The sequence below is a fragment of the Arachis stenosperma genome, chromosome 6 (genome assembly GCF_014773155.1).
Source record: "Arachis stenosperma cultivar V10309 chromosome 6, arast.V10309.gnm1.PFL2, whole genome shotgun sequence".
Lineage (NCBI taxonomy): Eukaryota > Viridiplantae > Streptophyta > Magnoliopsida > Fabales > Fabaceae > Arachis > Arachis stenosperma.
In genome coordinates this window covers 126,733,163-126,754,278 of record NC_080382.1, presented here as the reverse complement: position 1 = coordinate 126,754,278, position 21,116 = coordinate 126,733,163, and the positions used below count along the sequence as shown (strand labels likewise).

Sequence of the window (21,116 nt, the reverse complement as noted above, 5' to 3'; positions counted from 1 at the left end):
CACTGTTACACGTTTTTGGGAAGTTAGTGTTGAAATCTTGTGATTTTGGGTGTTTAGGGATACTCCAACATGGATTCTAAGTGGGTTCTATCCCTACTTCATATGGGCTGAGGTAAGAAGTGCTCAAACCCTTGTGATTTATCGTCTTTATGAGCCCTAGGTTGATGTATGTATGTGATATTGGTTATGTTAGTGTATTTGATGATCTTGGTGCACAATTGGGAGATTGGTGTTGCTTGAGGAGCTTTGGTGAGGCTTGGGGCTAAGGTTGGTGGAGACTTCTAAAGAAGAGACTCAATTGATTTGGCTACAAGAGGTACGGTTTAAGTTTCATTTAAGTACCGTGTGGTGTGATGAGAATTCCTAGGCTAGATGTCCCTAGGATTAAGTTTGGATTGTGTAAATGGTTGATGCTAATATGCATAGTTGGTATGTAATGTGAATTGATGATTGGGTTGAGAATTGTGTGGCCTTGTATGCTTGGTGTATTGAAAATTTGATGTATTGGGTAATGAGTATGAATTTGTGGTTTATGCATTTAAATTGTGAAATTGGGCCGGAGGCCGTAAATTTTGGGCCGGAGGCCGGAAAGAGGTAAGGGAGGTAAGTTGATGTGTGCATTGTATGATGACACAAGTGATTGGATGAATTTCATATAATGAATATGCGAATGATTGGGTTGATTGTTGAATAATAAGGTTTGAGGAGTTGAAGGGTGAAATTATGTAGATGAAGTATGTTTGGTTTTGGGTTGAGAAATATTATGTGGTCATATATGTGATTATGATTATTGATGTCTTGATGGTATGATGATGCATGAGAGGTATATATATATTGTGATATATGCTTGAGGAATGATTAAGGTTGATTTGTGGGTGAAACCACGTGATAGTGATTATGATATTGATTATGTATAATGATGGTTGATTGGAAATAGTATTGTTGGAAATTGAGATGAGGAAGGATGTATGACATGTTGATATGTTTGTAATTTAGCCATTTACTTGAAATGGGTAAAGATGGTTATATGATGGTTTTGTGATTTGTGGTAAAGTGTTAATGTATGAGTTGAGGAGGCTTGATGTTGATTTTGGTATATTTTGATTGGTTTCAAAAAGGGTTGAAATTGGCATGTTTTGGTTGATTTTGAAAAGAGTTGAAAATGGCTTGTTTTGAAAATGGCACTTTGTGGTTTTATATGAAAATATGGTTTTTGGGCATACTTTGACGGGACATAACTTGGACTACGGATCTTTGTTTTGTGCCAAATCTTTTTAGAAATGAAATTGGATCCGGGATGTCCATGCCGTTCGAAGAACGGGTGAAAAACGATTTAAAATGAGGAAGTAATGTCCGTCGGAAGATTGGGGGTTGAATCTGTGAATTCTGCAGCTTTTAACTTATAAATTCTTTTAGCAGAATGACCCTCCACGCGTAGGCGCACTTGGCGCGTACGCGTCGTTCTTCGAGAAGGCACCATCCACGCGAGTGCGTGGTGTGCGCGTGCGCGTCGATGCGCTGCACCCAATGCCCAGCCATTTTCCCGAGAGTTGTGCCAGAGTTGTGCCAGTTTTGTGCCTGGGGCGCAAATGCACCCACGCGTACGCGTGGCTGACGCTTACGCGTCGTCTAGCTGTGTTTCAATCCGCGCGTTCGCGTGTATGACGCATACGCGTCGATGAGTTTTGTGGGCATCCACGCATGCGCGTGGAGTACGCGTACGCGTGGCCCTGCTTTCATGCCAAAGTTGATTTTTGAGTTCTAAGAGCCAAATCTCATACTTCTAAGCCTCCGATCTCACCCCTTATGTATTAAATCATTATGATATGCTTAGTAATGAGAAAGGAACTAGGGGATGTGGTAACTTGCGAGTGAAGCAAGGGGAAAAGTTATGATCAATGGTGATCAACGATGATTATATGAGATATGGAGGATGACGGTAGGAGTACCGTGTACATGGTTATCAAACTCGCGAGTTAACTCGTAAACTCGTACGAGTTTACGAGTTTAGGTAGTGGAATCGAGTTGACTCGGACACAAACTCGTTTCTTGGTAGACTCGGGTAGACTCGGCTAGACTCGGACAGAATCACTCAAACTCGCGAGTTTACTAGCGAGTCAGCGAGTTTAAATTGGGTACCCATTTTCGCCAAAACGGCGTCGTTTTGGGCCCAAAAAAAGAAAAAAAAAAACAAAAACAACTACAGCTAACCAAACCACTAACCCAGTAACCCTAATTCGAAAACGGCGCCCTCACTCTCCACCACCACCAAGCCCTCACTCTCTTCTTCTTCTCCGACGTTTGTTGAGGCCGCCACCATCCACCGGCACCGTTGTCTGCGCTGCCACGCAGAGGGCGGACGGATCCCTCATCCCTCGCCTGTCGCCTCGCCTAACCACTACCAGTTTTCCTCGTGGAGTCGTGGTATATCGCCAACACCGCCCACCAGCCCACCACCCCCATCGTTCATGTCCTGATGTCCTGAACTGGTGAAGGTTCTTCGTGCCACAGCCTACATCGCCGACACCAGCCCACCACCCACGTCGGAGAACTCGATGATTCACAGCACGCTGTTCATCACCGCCCCTGTTCTGCGTTCGTCGGCCGTCGCCCCTGTTCTGCGATCTACTTCCAATTTTACTTCTGCTTCACTGCGTTTGCCTCCCGACCTCCCCTGTTCGTCGCCCCTGTTCTGCACTGCCGATCTACTTCCATTCTGTCCCTGTTCTCAAAGGTAATTTTTTTAAACAAATTCAAATATTAACAAATTTGGTCTGAATTTTGCAATTTTGGTTCTGAACTTTTGATATTAACTTTTTAAAATTTTTTTAGTTTAGTTTAAATCATACACAGAATTGGTTAATGAGATTTGATATGATGGAAAAAAATTAAACTGATGCTGCTTCATGCTTTAATAATCTGAATTTGTTATCTGGGTTGTTGAATTTAGTTGTGGTATGAATTCTGCAATTTTGGTTCCGAACTTCTGATATTAGTTTAGTTTAAATCATACACAGAATTGGTTAATGAGATTTGATATGATGAAAAAAAAATTAAACTGATGTTGCTTCATGCTTTAATAAGTTAGTAATGTATCAAAAGAACTAAAATGTGTGGTTTACTACTTTATTGGTTGTCTGGTTTAAATTTTTTTTCTAAACTACTGATATGTGATATCAATAGATAATACTAGGTTGATTGGTTCTGGATTAGTGGACTTGTCAGTTGTTAGACGTTAATGTTAAACTGTTAGTTACTTAGTTAGTGATTTTTTTGTTAATGAATCTGAATATCTGACTGAAACTCTGAAATGTTAGTGTTAGTTTAGTTAGTATTAATTATGAATAATTCAACTTTGATAGTGGATCACTTGGCAATTGAAGGCTGAAATCTGAATGTTATTTATCAACTAAATATGAATTTGAAATCTGAATTTAGTTAGTGGATAATCTAACTGAATTTGTTATTTGGGTTGTTGATTTTTAGGGATAAAAATACAAAATGTCTGAGAATGTTTCTGATGAAGATGGTGAAGATGATGATGTTGATGCCATAGAAGATGAAGAAATTGGAGTATTTGAGTTTTCGACTTTATTTTGTTGTTTTCTTTTGTTTTTTGGTTGTGTCTTAACTCTTATGAAGTTTTGATTGTGTGATTGTGTGTTTTATGTTGAACTAGATACATACTTGTGAAGGATTTAAATATGTGATCTAGAGCACTTGTTGTAACTTGTAAATTTGTAATTGTAGTATTATGTTAATTTATTATGTGTTTTGATGTTGAAATTGTTAAGTTTGAATGTCTATATCTGAGTAAATATATATATTATACATGATATATATTTTTTTTATAAAAAATGTATAACAGGTAAACTCGTACGAGTCTACGAGTCGAGTCTAGGTCAGCTCCACGAGTTTACCTAGACTCGCGAGTTTGACAACCTTGACCGTGTATGCCATGAGCCGAAGGGCTATATCTATTGATAAATGGCTGGTTCTTGATTGAACCATGAGCCGGATGGCTGAGTTATTGCCGGGTCACGGCAAAGCCATTATTGATTATGGCTGAGTATAAATGCATATATGATTAATGAATGAATGTGTTGAATGGATAATAATGGAAAATGTTGAAATGTGATGTGTAACCCCGGGTAGTAGGCAGTGGCGTTGTCCACTTGCTCCGGGTATGAGACGGAAAGGGATGTTTATGATAAATGAGTTAATTATGGAGTTTTGAATGAATGTAACTCTGATACCTGGGTAGTAGTAAGGGTTGGGGTTCGTCCCACTTGCTCCAGGTTAATGTTTGAGATTTGATAACAATGAGGATTGATAATTTGAATTGAGATTGAATGAATATATGCTTAAGATACCTGGGCAGTAGTAAGGGTTGTGGTTCGTCCCGCTTGCTCCGGGTCAATGCTTTTAAGATACCTGGGCAGTAGCAAGGGTTGTGGTTCGTCCCGCTTGCTCCGGGTTAATGCTTGAGATACCTGGGCAGTAGCAAGGGTTGTGGTTCGTCCCACTTGCTCCAGGTCAGAGATTGTGACGCCTGGGTAGTAGCGGTAGTAGTGGTGAATCCACTCACTCCAGGTTGAGCTGTTAAACACCCGCCTGGGTAGTAGCCGCAGTAGTGGTTGTTCCACTGGCTCTGGGCTGAGCGGGTAGTAGCAAGGAGGTTGTAGCTCAAACCTACTTGCTCCGCAAGGGGTGTTTCTGTCCATGGTTAGCTACCAGGACGTGTCGGGTTGGCTATATAACCGACAGATGATATCATCAGCCATAGGGCAGGCATACATCATTTGCATATGTTTGAATTGTTTGGGTTTGCCTATTTGTTTTGGATTTCTATATCATATATGCTATGTTACCTGATTACATGCTACTTGTTCTACTTGTACCTTATTTGTGTATTACTTGTCTGTATTGCTTGTGTTTGTACAACTGAGAGATCCCTCATGATGGTGTTGGTGGATGTTGGGGGCTGTTCTTGATGAGATGAATTAATAATGCGATTGCATAATGATGATGATTTTCGAATGAGATCATTTGAGCCCCCTGGGTAGACGCAGTGATGTGATTTCACTAGCTCCAGGCGAGGGTATGATGTATTGATATAGAGTTGCTGAGGCAGAACAACTGGTGATGGTTTTGCTTATGATTCTGAGTCTGATTCGTGGAAGAATCAGCGAGTTGGAAAACATGTGTAACATGAACTAGATTTAGTATCCCCTTACGACAGATGCCTATTTATGGATTAGTGAGAATCTAGGCTGGATACTTGGTGAAAAGGAGTTTAGGATGCTTAGTGAGTTTTTATTGCAGTGCATTGTATTTATTTGGCACTTTTACCGTACTGGGAACCCATGCGCCCGGGGTTCTCATTCCGTATATATCTCTTGTTTTTCAGATACAGGTTCAGGTGCTCAGAAGTGAGCTGCGGTTCGTCTGAGAGACGGCGAAGATATTTATTTTCTCTACTTTGTGTTTTGCTTAGAATCTCTCCACCTTTGTTTAGAAAAGATTATATTATGTGTTGAACTCTTTTGGAACTTGCCTATAGAGGCTCTTATATTTCCTTTGGGAGAGATTATGATGTACTGTTGTCAACTACTTTCATACTGTACCCTAGCCGGCCTAAACTTCGCGGGTCGCGACTAGTGGCTATTACTTATGTTATATATATCTATCTGTTGTCTATCTCTTAATCTCCTTTATGCCTTGTCCGTTTATCGCTTTCGGCTTCACAGTTTAACTTTTCGTTGTCGAAACATGAGTGATACGTCTTCGCGATTTTATTTATACTCTTTTCAGGCTTCTCGATTAATACTCCTTTCGAAATTAACTATATTTATATATTAAAAATCCACCTGAGAGTCGTACCACCGTAATATCATTGACTTATGACTCGAGCATAAGGATTTGAATATTAGGGTGTTACATGTATCATCAAAGGAAGGTCTCTAATCTGAATCTAATATTTCATTCCTTTTATTTTTATTTTGAATGAAGTTTGTCTTCAAAGGATAGATTGTTGAGTTTAATAAACAATAAAATAAATGATAATGACAAATATTATATTTGAATGGGTTGAAAGTTCAATTTATGTTTGATCCATATAGCAGGTCCAAAATTATTTGTGCAGCCTAAACAATAGAACCAAGTCTCTGAATCTGAGCCACTTGGACCAAGCTCAATGTCTCATACTCTCATTGTCTTCATGAAAGGAAAAGAGTCTTGTTGCTGATAGGATTTTGAGACGAGTAAAGCACAAAAAAAAAAGTTTCACTTTTTCAATCTAATATAAAAAAAAAAAGGAGAAAAACAAATTTTGGAGGCTCTGTCAAATCAAAATTGAGCCAAAATCAATTTGTTCAAGTCAAGCATAATCAGAAGTAAAAAGTAGAGAATTTTCATTAACAAGCAAGTTAATTATTTGTTGAATCCACCTTCCTCCTACTCATACATTTCGGATAACAAAAGAAAAATGGAGTCTACTTTCTTCCGCTGTGAGTTAATGGCTAATATTAATACTTGGAGCCAAAGCAGAATATTAATAGTTTTGATTTATCAAATCCATTGAGGATCTGTTACCAATGAAGTCGCTGCTGTCCATCTATCTTCTGCGCTACTTAACTTTGTTTCTCAAGTCCTGATTTTCTGATCTGAATTTATAGAAAGAAGTAGAAGTTTTAAGTTGGCTCAAGATTCATTATGTTGACTCAGTTTAGCAAATCTTAGCCTTGACAACTGTACTCTATACAAAAAAAAAATTAACTTCAATTTTGGACAAGGAGAGATAACCAAAATTTGTGTTTCATTGAGTACTTCTCTATTATTCTTACTCAATATTTTGGACAGTGATTCTACATCAAAAAAATATTTTGCCAAGATGGAGAGCTACATATGAGAGAGCTAAATTCGGTTCATCCTATAGCTTCAGAGCTGGTTAATATCATCTCTTTTATGATTTATCATTGAATATTCTATTTGTATGTTATATCTTTCTTTGTTTCACTTCAATGAAAAAGGCATATATGTGAGGCATTAAGAAAAAGTCATAGAGAAAAAAATAGAGATAACTTGGAGAGAAAAGCTAAGATTTATGTCATATCTCTTTTGATTGTATTTCTATTTTGTGTCTTGTATCTGAGTTGTATCCCTTGATAAGTTGGGCAAGCACTTAGTGTGTTGTGAATCTAGGAAGTGAACCTAACCAAATTAAGTTTAGCTAGAAGCTTGGTTTGTCTCAGATAAGATTTGGTTGAGTCCTTAAAAATTGGTGTATGTAATACTTAAAAAGATAGTAAAAATTCTACCACTGTTGTGGCGGAGACTGGATGTAAGTTACATTGCACAAGGTAGTTGAACTAGGATACATAACTATGTCATTTTCTTTTTTCCTGCTCTAATTCTGTTTTCACTCATTATGAGACAAAATAAAATTGTCTCTTGAATAATCAATCTCGCAGTTTGAATAGAAATAAAGTTTCATTTTCTAGTTTGAGGATTAATTAATCAAGTTTTTAAAATATCATAGATTCAACCCCATTTCTTTATGCCATCAAGAACCTTCAGATTCTATGAAAAGATATCAATTTAAAACTCAAATTTTAGATTTTTGAAGAGTAAACTACTAAAATACTGCCCAAAAATTTACATTGCTTACAAAACGAATTTCGAAAGATGCTAATGACAAATAAGTTTTCGAAAAATTTAAAAGTATGACAAAAAGAATTAAATATTAAATATTCTAAAAAAATGATTTTAGAGTTCAAATTTTGATGCAAATGTTTTCAATCATTATCAGAAAAATAAAATATTTTTATTCTTAAAATTTGGTAATTTTTTGTCAAGTGAATTTAAAAAAAATGATTGTGAATGAGTATTTTTTTTTTAAATAAAAAAAAATTTAGAGATTAAATTTTGTTCCGAATTTTTTTATGCACTTTCTAAATATTTATTCAAGTGTTAGTCACAAAAAAAATAGAGCTAATGGATAAGAGGTTTTTTAGATATGAAATTTTTGTTACTTACAAAAAAAATAATATTTATGAGTTATTTTTAATATATTTTTAATTAATTTAAAAATTATTTTATCGATAATATCTTTTAAAAATCTTTTTGCCAAGAATGGAATCTTTCCTCAAGTACTCTGAATTAGTAATTAACCTGATTTTTTTGAATTGAGACTGCTACACAAGACGTTTTATTTACCCCTATCAACACTATTTTCCTCCTCTAAAATCAGGTTACATAGTTTTAAGAATTATTTCACAATATTCTCAAAGGAAGACCAACCCTTCCATAGTAAAAGGGCGAAGGCAACAACTGCATTGACGGTAAGGGGTGTGAAGTAGTCACCCTGCCTATGCTCTCGTAATATATTTGGGGAGAAGATTTAGAGGCTAATTTTTTTTATATTGATTAAATATATATGTAATACATTGTTATTAGAAGATTATGTGTTTTTTTTATATGATATTTTTTTTTGTATTTGTTCAAATTAGAGGGTCTGATTTGTTTAAAAAAAAACATAAACTATAAATTAGAGGATTCGATTTGTTTAAAGAAAAAAAATAAACTACAAATCAGAGGGTCTAATTTATATTTTTTATTTTTAAAAATAAAAATCGGACGGTCCGATTTCAACATTAAAAATTTTTTTATTTTCGAAAACACAAATTGGACTGTTCAATTTATGATTGTTTGTTTGAAAAATAAAATAAATCAGAGGTACGGATTGATCTTAGCTATAATAAGGTAAAACACCTCTCTTGTTACACCATTTTGAGATACACTCTTCTCTCTCATATGAAAAAAAATTCGCGAGATCTAGATATGCATATTTTCTTTTTATCCCCAAATTTCGTTCATTTTTGTGAATGTGTATTTCGTACTTGTAGTTATTTTTCAGTGTCCAACATAGCAGTTTCTTTGCAAAAAGCGTGTCTTTTAATGCTATAAAGAAAATTAATGCCCACCACCCAACCTGTGGAAAATTAATGTTGATGCAGGTAAAGGAGGAGAAGGATCAGTTATGATAGGGGCAGTCATCCGAGATTGGTGTGGAAGGATTGCTGTAGCGGCCACGTGGAACATGAAATTGTCACTCCTACCCTTCGAAGCTGAAGCATATGCGTGTGCAATGGGTCTTAAACTAGCTCATGAATGTTGCCTTTTTGAAGTAATCCTGGAAAATGATAATATTCAGGTAATCAATGCTCTAAAGAACAGGAAACATTCTAGAAATTATTTTGGTAGCTTTATTGCTGATTGTTTCTATTATTCAAGCCTTTTTAGATCAATTTCTTTTTCCCATGTCAAGAGATCTGGTAACATGGTAGCACATGAATTGGCTCAATTAGCTCTTACCTATCCAAACTCAATGTGGATGGAAGAAGCACCTCTCCACATCTGTAATTTGGCCCTGTTTGACATCATGGGTTTTATTCATGAATGATAGCTACCAACTTTACCTATCAAAGAAAAAAAGAAAAAGTGAAAAATTAAGTTGCATAAAGAAGTGGTGTGAATACTCTTAAAAAATGTAATAAAGGTATTAAATGGCTCTTTTCAAACTATTTTAAGGCTCCAACTTAGAAGAATTCTATATAAAAATTAGAGAAAATTTAACTTTTTTTTTGAGAGGTACTAAAATGATATTTTTCTCTTCTTTATTTGTAAAATATACATTCTCCTCTCTCATCACTTTAAAAAAATATTTTTTAATCTATTTTAAATTTTTTGTATTAACTAATATTAACTTTATCTATTTTTTAAGAAAAATAAATTATTTTTTACAAAAATATCCTTTAATAAAATTTTTTATTTTTTTTCATTAAATTTTGCTTACCAAAATATTCTTTAATAATTTTTTTGTTAATTAAATTGTATTTTTATTAAAATATTTTTAAAAAAATTTAATAATTAAATTATTTTTTTTAAGATATTCTTTAATAATTTTTTATATTAAATTATAATTTTACTAAAATTTTTGTTAACAATTATTTTTATATTTTATTATTAATTTTTTAATATCAATATATATTATTTTAATATTAAATAAAAAAATCTTGGTAACATTATTTTTCGATATCAATATATATTAATTGTTATCCATATTAACCGTGCTAACAAAAGATAGCATAGCATAGGAGATAGCATGGGAGATGTGTGATGAGAGTAGTGGTGACATTCTTGTTTCATATTCATGATGGAGAGACCATTGTCTTTGGTTTATGAAATTAAAGTTATCTTTCTTTTCCAAGTAAAAATGTATAAGTAAGAATGCTAAAAAAATTATAAAATAAAAAAAAGTAAAACAAAAACTTTATTTGCAACTTCTGATTTAAATGATATTTTTTTATAGAGAATAGATTATTCGCATGAAAAGTTAGTTAAATTATATAATTGACACGCAGAAGAGGTAAGTTAATTATCAACTATTACGACTTATTCCGTTAGAATGTCATCACAAATTTTTTTAAGAGTCTAGAAAATTAGTTATTCCGCTACTTCATATCAATAATTAAGTTAATTAGTTTGTGCACAAACTAGACTTGTAATACAAGTTAAGTAAGATTCACTATTCTAAACAATAATTCATTTTCTAAAACTCCAAACTCAGAACAATTGGTTTTATTACCATCTATTCTCTTTCTCTTAACTATTTTGTGACAATAAATTAATAATGGAAAAGTCTAGGGGACAGTAGTTTTGTTGAATTTTGGTCAGCATGTAACCAGCAGAGAAAAGTGAGCCATTGGATGAAATCTCACACCAATCTCATACCATCAAATCATTATTGATGGCTAATTGATAGCTAACAATCACAAAAATTACTGGCCCCTAGCATTGCTCATTAATCATATGTGGCGTGTGCAACCATAAAAGTTAGTAAGTTACTACTATACGCGGTGTGTTATTGATAAAAGTCATAAAACCAAAAAACCGATTCGGATAAAAAGACGGACCAAGAGTCAACAATAATTACTACCTTGGGAAAATCCGTGTTCCTTTAAATAGAAGAATATATTTTCGATGGTGCATAACATTGAGTTCAAATCTTTATTTCTACTTGGTCAACAAAAGTTGATAAAATTGAAGAATATTTGAAGAAGAAAAGTATATATGGGAGACGTTCTTCCCCTTGCATGTTATCCGGTTTCTGTGAGTGAAGCTAATAGAATATGGCAAACGGGTAATATCATAGACTCTGAGCTTCCTACTTTGGCCTTTCAAGTTGCCTACACTGTCTTCGTAGCCTGCCTTTTCTTCCTTCTATTCAAACCCTTCCATCAATCTCGCCTTATTACATACGTCTTTGTAAGTATCTATCTATATCTCCATGCTTCTTTCTTCTTCATTTCTATTTTCTTTTTCCCCACGTAATAAGTTAATTGCAGATAAAAAATTGACAATTTAGTTTTCACATCCTAAAATCAAGGTTCTCAAAGCCAAACCGATTATCAAAGCAATAGAATTAAATGTTCAAATATTTAAAAATTCAACTAGATTTAACTTAGATTGAATCGAATATAATAAAATAATATATCTATGTATAAAATATATAATTTAAAAAATTATTTTTTTGTGTTATTAATTTAAACTGATTAACTACTAAAAATTTGTAGCAATCAGATCGAATAATTAAACTTTTTTTTTTTGTGATTTTACTTTAAATTAGATTGATTTGATGGCCAATTTTTTGTTAATCGGATTGAACCGATCAATTCGATCAAATTCTCATAACTATGTTTAAAATATTATACGAATTTGGTTTTAATAAAATAAAAAAATAAATTAGTATTTTACAAAAAAAAGTTAAGAAGGTATTTAACTTTAATATGCCTATTTATTTTATTATTAGAGACATGATTAAAATTTTCTCTCTGTGCAATGCAAATTTTATTAAAGATTGTTCGGAAAATTTATTCTAAAGATTTCATTAAGCATCTGTTGATTTAAGACTAATAATTTGTTGGGCTTCTAATTTATAGGCAGGTTTCCTACTAACTCCACCTCTCCTGAGAAGATTTGAATTCCTGTTTGCTTTAGTTTATCCTATAACTGGGATAATGAATGTTGAAGTTATCTCAAACTTTGGCTTGATTTACTATGCGTTCCTCAATGGCTTAGAGATGAACTTGGATACAATTCTCAAAGCCAAAAAAGAAGCTACAAGCATTGCAGCTGCTGGAATAGTCTTTCCTATGATAGCAGGATCAGGATTATATGCTTTACACCGAAGATTTTATATCAATAATATTTTCAAGCTTGAAGAAGTTTCAACTCATGTTTATTTAATTTGGAGTTTAGTTCTCTCAGTTACAGGTTTTCCAAACCTGGTAGAAATTCTTTCAGAGCTCAAGCTTCATTACACTGGCCTAGGCAAAGTTGCCTTAACCGCCGCAATGATTATTGACACCTACAATTGGATTCTTTTCACATTGTTGATTCCATTCTCAACTTATAGTTCAAATGCAATTTATTCAGTGCTGAGCACAATCATGTTCGTTATCGTGTGCATCGTTTTGGTTCGTCCTATAATAACAAAGTTTCTTGAAAAAAAGACAGAGGAGAATGAATTGGATGAGCACCAACTACTTTTTGTGGTGATGGGGCTCTTGTTGTGTTCATATGTTACGGATATTATTGGTACACATGGCATTGTTGGTGCTTTTGTGTACGGACTAATTTTACCTCGTGGGAGATTTGCTGACTCGGTTATGGCGGTTTCTGATGATTTTGGTACCGGCTTTCTAGCATCAATTTACTTTTCTGGGACTGGAATGAGATTTATGATTTCATCTGTTTTTTCTCATGCAAATTGGAAATTGACATTCCTCGTTGTCATCTTATTATGTGTCACAAAGATATTGGGAACTTTATTTGTCACCTCCTTATTTGGTAGGCCCGCTAAAGATGGTTTTGCCATAGGATTGCTTCTCAACACCAAAGGTGCCTTAGCACTCATATTGCTAAGCATTGCTTGGGATAAGATGGTAATTCTCTATTCTTTTACTATACTATCTATTTATTTAGCAAGCTATCAATTAATTTCTTGAAAAAATTATGACACTCCTAATTTAACTTTTGAAAGGAAAAAAAAATACACATGTAGATATTTAATGATGAAAACTCATTTTAGTCAAACAATAGAATTATAGAAAGCTAATGAATTGATATTTACAGTACATACACTCAATTTATTTAAGGTTAATTTTGTCTAGTCATACAATGTTTTAACCATTATTAAGGTTTATTTATTCTTTGCAAATATGGGTATGTTTATTAAATAAAAAATATTATATACACATTAAAAATTAACTATTAAATTAATTAACTATTTATTATGTATTTATATATAAATATATTATTTAATTTATTTTTAATATATATTTTATTTTGTAATTAATTTTTTATATATACATAATAGCATAGTTATTATTAAATAATTTGTACAAAAATATTATTCGTACACTAAAATTAATCACTAATATATTTGTATATAAATATATGTATGGTTTAATTTATTTTCAATGTGTATGTATTTATATTTTAATACGTATTTTATAATGATGACTAATTTTAGTGGCTGATTTTAGTATAGACATAGCATAATTCTAATTTGTAATAGTTATTTAGACAGAAAATGTGCGTATATTCAATTAAATAATTGATTGTTGAAAATGATGGTTGTAGATTTTTTTTGCACCAACCTATGCTGTTCTTATTTCTGCTGTTCTTCTAATGACTATGGTAGTCTCTCCCATCATCAACCTGATCTTCAAGCCAAGAAAGCGGTTCCAACAAACGAAGCTAAGAACCATAGAAAGGCTAAGAATTGATGCAGAACTCCGAATGTTAGCATGCGTCCACACTAACCAGCACGCCACAAGCATGATCAACATTATTGAACTCTTCAGTGCCACAAGACTCTCCCCTGTATACGTTTTCGGCTTGTACCTTGTCGAAATCACAAACCGTGCCACCGCACTTGTTGTTGCTCATATGGACAAGCCGACTTCACAGCTCGGAGGCCAAACTGCCTTCACCCAATCACAGGTGGAGTTAGAAAACATTACTTTTACCTTCGAGGGTTTTGGAAACAGAGCTGGTCATGATGCTTTCAGGGTCGAGACCACCAGCGTGGTCTCGGCCTACGAAAGCATTCATGAAGATATTTTCAACTCCGCCAGAGAAAGAGGCGCAAGTTTGATTCTCCTTCCGTTCCACAAACACTTGAGTAACGGTAATTTGCTTGAAACAACGAACTCCGTGTATAAGGATATAAACAAGAGCGTAATGCAAAATGCGCCTTGTTCTGTGGGAATCTTCGTTGATCGGAATCTTGGATCTTTTTCCAAAACCAAGCTTCGTATTCTTATGGTGTTTGTTGGAGGCCCAAACGATCGCGAAGCTTTAGCAATTGCATGGAAGATGGCTAGGCATCGTAATGTTGAACTATCGATGATTCGAATTCGGTTGTTTGATGAACCTGTGGAAATAGAATCAACTCATTTTGAAGAAGCACGTGGGATATTATCGTATGTAATGGATGAAGAGAAGCAAAGGGAGTTGGATGAAGGGTATATAAGTAAATTCAGATACACTGCTGTGAACAATGAGGATTCTATATCTTACTCGGAGGTTGATGTCCATACAAGTGAAGATGTTCCTAGAGTCTTGAAGGAACTTGATCAGAACGGTTGTGATTTATACATTGTTGGACGAGGGTATTATAGGAACTCTAAAATATTCTCAAACTTATTGGAATGGTGTGAATGTGTGGAATTAGGAGTTATTGGGGATATTTTAGCATCAAATATTTTTGGTTCAAGCTCTTCTGTTTTAGTTGTTCAGCAATATGGTTTTGGAGGAATGGAATTTGGGAAGAAGAACTCTGCAAAACTCATTGTCAAGACAGAGTAAGAGTGCATTAGAATTTAGGATTGAATTCTATTGGAAAAAAAATGAACATCACAGCTATCTACTAGTGCAGGTTTGAATATTTGCTTTTTTTTTTGTTAGTTTGTTTTTTTTTTTTAAATACAATGTCATTGATGTGGATATTGGAAATCTCTTCGTTTTCTAAGATAGTATTTAGAAGAGAGACTGACATGGACGGAGAGATAAAGACTGAAATAAGTCTTAATACTGTGTTTGGTGTAAAGTGAGAGATAGAGACAGAAATAAAAATGAAATTTTAATTTAATTTGCACAAAAAATAAAATTAAAATTAATTAATTGAAATGAGGGTATTTTAGATATAAAATATTATTAAAATTTCAGTCTCATTTTTAAAAATTTTAGTTTTTTATGTTCTCACTTTTTAGAGATACTAAAATACTAAAATTTTAATATCAATCTTTAGGTCAATATATATAAATATAATATTAAATTTCAATCTCTTAATTTATGTGTCAATACCTCAAAATAAACACTGTCTAATCGATGTGGATATTGTTCATATTACTAGTTGATATGCTTACTTTTTTTTTTTTTTTGACAGAAAACTCATGAGTTGTGGTGCTCTCCATCTTAAATGGTTGGGGTCAAGGAGTATGAGAAATGATCAAGGAAGAGCAAAGTTTACTTGCCTCCTTGTTGGTATCGGATGGTTGGATATCCGTATATAAGAAAAGGACCATTTTATTTATTTTATATTTGTTATTTTGCATGTTCAAGGGTTCGTATTCTTTAGATCATTATATGAGGAAATATATGTACAACTATATGGTTGTTATAGCTCGCCACTTTGGATGTTATAAACAATGAAATTTAAAATGTTAGATAGTTAGATTACATGTATAGTAATTATAAAGGCCGAAATTGGGCGCTTTTTATTACAAATGTGTGCTAAAATATAATAAAATATAGAATAATTAATTTAATTAGACTCTATTTTTCTTTGTTTAATACTAAATATTTTAGCAAACAATTAAGACTTAACTATGTCTTCACTGTTTCTTATTTGATATAATTTTTTTTATATGCAAAACTACAATGTAAAAGTGTAAAAAAAAATATATTTATCTAAATAATTTATTGCAAATTAATATTGTATAAGACTTAAAAAGAGTGTATTTGAACAGCAAACATCTGAATTATTCTCTTTTTTCATTATCATCTCTTCTTTTCTTTTTTTTCATTAAATACCACACAATTAGTTTAACAATAATAAAAACACATAATTTTATTTTAAATGATATCAAAATTTATTGTGAATGACACAAAAAATCTTAAAAAATTTTAATTTCTTCTTAATTAGATACGACACAATTAGTTTAACGATAACAAAAACACATAATTTAGTTGTAAATGACACCGAAATTTTTGGTAAATAACACAAAAAATCTTTAAAAATTACAAGTTTAAAATCGACTCACTCAACTAACAAATTACATTTAAATGTGTTTTAGATCAAAAGACACATCAAATTGTTACGCTTAAAAAATTTTAATGTTAAAATTAAAAATTTTTTTGTGTCTTGGTAAAATATTTTGGTGTTACTTTTTTGATAAATTATAGATAATTCAAAACAACTCCTTCTCTCCCTCTTCCTTCTTTTCTTGTTTTATCCTTTTTTCACATTCTCATAATTTTTGTTTCACCCTCTTAACTGAACCTATGTTACGTTTAAGAAATTTCAGTGTTTAAATTAAGAAAAAGAGAAAAAAAAATCAAACAAAAAAAAGAAATAAAAAATATTGTAATAACCACCATGCATGATAAAGAGAAGGAGGAGGAGAAGAAATAAAAAACGCTACAACAACAATAGTGGTAAAAGAACGACAATGAGGGAGAAAACGCACAAAAAAGAAGGAATACGAAGAAAAAGTGCGTGCTTTACGGACACATTGTGTGGGTAATTTTTATTAAGTTTGAACTAATTTAATTAAACTTGATTGACAAAAATACTTGGATATGTAGCAAAACGGTATTTGAAAATGTAAGCATAATTTCAATGTCCATCTAAAAAGCAACAATATCCTGATTCCTGTGTCTCTGAAGCAAGGTACAAAACACACTAAGACCTTAGAAAAGCATTTAAACTTTTTATGAAAATATTTTCTCCAAAATGTGAGTATGTTCAACAAGTTATAACGTTTGAAATTTTATTTTTCTTAACTACTGCAAATACAAAAAGGAATAAGAAAGGCTTTCAATATTCATTTGACAAGATTAATACTATAATACAAGTTAAGAAAAACTATAAAAAAATAAGAAGCTAGAACCGTGTCGAATTGTTACTCATTTGCTTTCAATTTTTTCTTTATTATTTTCAATCTGTCTTCATTGTAAATCTTCTTGTCTCAGAAGAGTTGTCTGAAATGTATGTACTCTAGAAATTAGTTATTTCATCATACACCAAATTCATAAATACAATCTAAGTTAGTTTTTTTTTTTATACACCTAAGAATTTGGACTTCAAAATTTATAAAGTGTATTCTTACACATCTATTATTATTTGTAATTTGATCTATTAGAAGACAATATTAGCCTAAAAAGGCTTGAGGTCAGAATATCTAAAATTCTTAAATCATGTTGATTGATATGAGTTACTGGAAGAGCTAATAAAAACGTATCACTATTTGATTTGGGTAAGCTTTAGTCTATAAAAAGTGTCATTTGTGATCTGAATGATCTTAATTAACCAGGCTTAAGAAAATAATATCGTATAACAATTATTCAAATAGTAAAACTCTTAACATGGTTGAACATTAAATGTAAGCAATATATTAGTGGGCCAAGGTTTAGATTCTGAAAGTGAAAATCACTCCCCATTTTAAGACAAAAACTTATTACTTATATTTTCCATTTACATTTAGTCCAAACTTAACTCATGTAGAAGCAATTAACTCACACTTGCAAAGTCTCAATAGTATTATTAGTGGGCCAAGGTTTAAAAATTCTTCTTCATTGTTTTGTTCCAATATATAAAATTAACAATAATATTACCTTGATCATTTTTAGAGTTGTTTGTATTTTATAAGAGACAACTTATATCAAATAAATAAGGCCCAAAAAAAAGGGAATAACCTTAAAAGGACATTTTTTTTTCATTTTGTAGAGAATTACAATGCATAGACAATTCTCAAACTCAAAGTATCACCATATATTGCTTCTCTATGAAATTTCCCAACTTCCATCAACATAAGAATGGCAAAGCATATATTTTTCTCCCCCTCATTTTTCAAGCCCAATAAAGTTAATTGTCAAACATTTCAATATTTTTTATATTCCTTTTACTATCTTAGAATGAAATCGATAAGAGTTTTTAAATGACTCATGAAGACTTGTATAGCAGCACATGCTGTAACACTCATACTCAGTTGAACAAAGATTTATTATACATCCCAATCAATAATGCTTCATGTCAAGAAAACTTGAGCATAATCAATCCCCGTTAACCAAGCATTCACATGAGTTTAATTACTATTTGCGTTAAACGCACATATTTCATTCCAAAACAAGCAAACGTTAAAGTCATGACAAAGATAGATGCTACATATATATAGCTGGAAAGCATGAGCATCACTAAAGTGATTAAGACAAAACTTTGATTCAACCTTATCCCATATCAGTGCTGGGACAAAACCAAAATCAGAGACGATCGATGGACAAAATATATATACACATACAAAAAATATATTTTTCACTAATTAATACTTTATTATTATTATTATTATTATTATTATTATTATTATTATTATTATTATTATTTAACGTATAATAAACACTAAAAATAAATTTTGTTCCAAAGTATATTATCTTATTTATTTATTTCTTCTAATTATTTCAAAAAATATAAAGTTTAGAGACGACGACTCTTGAAATTATATTTCTATATTTATGTATTGTCTCAACAACTAGCTAGCTATTAAAAAACAATTTATAAAAAGCAATAAATTATAATTTAAATGACATGATTTTTTCATACTCACTTAAGAAATTACGGATCTAAATTTCTCTATCTTTAATTAAAAAAAAAAAACGACTTACAAAATAGAATACAATATTATGAAAACCGAATTGATTATCGACCTTAGTGGAACAAAGATTTAATAGTTTAAAGATTCATCCAAAATAAAACTAAATATAATAAAAGAATAAAATATATATTTTAAAAATAAAATGATTTTTTATTTTATTATTTAAATCGGTTAACCGTTAAATATTAATATATTGATTTTAATATTTTTAAAGCGGATAACATTATCATCGTCATTGTTATTATTATTATTATTATTATTATTATTATTATTATTATTATTATTATTATTATCATCAATGCGGAAAAAGATCTATGGTGTCTTTATTTTCTTTTCGCATTTGGCGTTCGAAATTGATATTGAGAGTATTGTGGTATAAAAATTCAAAGGGGGGCCTCCCTTGTCTGCATGGTGGGAATCACCTGTGACTCACAATGCAATCACCAACACCCACATAATAATCGCACCTAAAATTATTACCATTCATCACACAAACACAGGAATTTAATTGAATTGATCTTTCTCTACATCAACGCACACAACAACAAAAGCTAAAGTTCAAGATAAACATAGACTTCGTTTCTATTCTGCCTTTTCAAACACGCACCAAATTTTCCTTTCTCACGAAAAAACATAAAGTATAATTAACAAAATATATCTCCATATATTTTCTTTCCTTAATTTTCAAATAAACCCAAAGCTATTATATAATTTCCATTTCAAATAACTACTAATTTTGATCAATAACATACTAAAAAATTTAATATATTTTATTAATATAAATTTCATTAAGCTGGTTGGAATTTGGATATTTAAACAAAATATTTCAAGTTCGAGGCATATCAATGAAATAAAATTTCTTCAAGGCTGAAATAAGAGTTTGGTTCTTATAAAAACTAATTTTTGCTTTTGTTTCTAAAATATTTTTAATAAAATTTAAAAAGTCTCCATGTTAGTTTTTATTATAAGTTTATTTTGTTGGAATTTTCTTATAATTCTTTAACCTAAAGATTATTCATATTAAATTATTAAGAAATAAAATACTTGAATGCGGAAGCATACTTGAATTCATAAATATGAATTCTGATTGGAAGAGTTTGGAACTTATGAGTCTTTCGATCTTTCTCAATCAAAGCCTTCCGTATCCCTAACAGCTAAATTACAATTTCTCTGATGATGAAAGAGTTGCTAAGGTGGCTTTGGTATATTGGGGACCGAAACCTGAAGGCATTATTTATATCAATGTTCTGAAAATCGGTTCGAACCGGCAGGTCGAACCGGTCAAATCGTGAACCGGATGCTAAAGCGATTCGGACAATAAGAAAAACCGTAAAATTAAGAAACCGACGTTGAACCGACGAACCGGCCGGTTACCGGTCGGTCGAACCGAACTGGGACCCGGCCAGTTTTTTAGCTGTGCAGCAAAATGCTGCCGTTTTGCGTTTTGTTAACCCCAGGGACGCGAACCCTAGCGCAGCCGCGTCCCTCATTCCTCCCCTCCTTCCCCAACGTTCTCTCTCCCTCTCTCCAACCTCCATTGCCACCCTCCTGAACTCTGCAACTGCCGCTTCCACCACCGTCCGGCGCCAACCTTGCCGCCGCAACCCACCTTCTTTTCTCCTCCCTTTCTCCCTTCGCCTCCTCTCTCTTCACTCCCCCCTCAACACCCCTGCCTCCACCAAACCACCGCTGCGACCCCCATTGTCGCCGGCGGCCTGCACACATCACCACCAACCCCAGTCTGTTTCCCCCAGTCGCGACCCTTCCTCTCCACCTTGCGCCCCGCTTCCCGCTCGCTCGGCACCACTGCCCCCTGCCTGTGCCACCCTCTGCTCCACCGCGAGGCTCGTCGCCGCCACCGCTACTAGGCGGCGCCATTGTCTTCCTCCCTTTCCATTTTCCAACACCAATCTCTTATGCCCTATTCCAGGTTCCCCTGTCTCCAGTGCTCTGTTTCCTTTCTTTTCAGTTAATTATGTTTGTTGTTCTTAGTCAGTTAGTCGATTAATTTTGGTTGCTAGGATAGTTAGCTTGCATGCTGTTAGGTAGCTAGGTTGTGGTTACAGGATTCTAGGCCTGATAAGTGCTCGGTTCCTGTTTACTTTTTGCTTGCTA

At 32.8% G+C, this 21,116-nt stretch overlaps 2 protein-coding genes across 2 annotated transcripts; one reads left to right on the top strand and one right to left on the bottom strand.

Moving 5' to 3' along the window:
- The first annotated feature begins 12,080 nt into the window (after positions 1-12,080).
- On the top strand, positions 12,081-14,937 carry LOC130934570 (cation/H(+) antiporter 15-like). Its single transcript, XM_057864128.1, has 2 exons — positions 12,081-13,007; positions 13,708-14,937. Exons 1-2 carry the CDS (start codon positions 12,081-12,083, stop codon positions 14,935-14,937), a joined length of 2,157 nt encoding a protein of 718 aa, XP_057720111.1.
- A 5,474-nt stretch (positions 14,938-20,411) lies between these two features.
- Positions 20,412-20,879, bottom strand: LOC130934569 (uncharacterized). The gene has a single exon (XM_057864127.1). It carries the CDS (start codon positions 20,877-20,879, stop codon positions 20,412-20,414), a length of 468 nt encoding a protein of 155 aa, XP_057720110.1.
- Between the last annotated feature and the right edge of the window lie 237 nt (positions 20,880-21,116).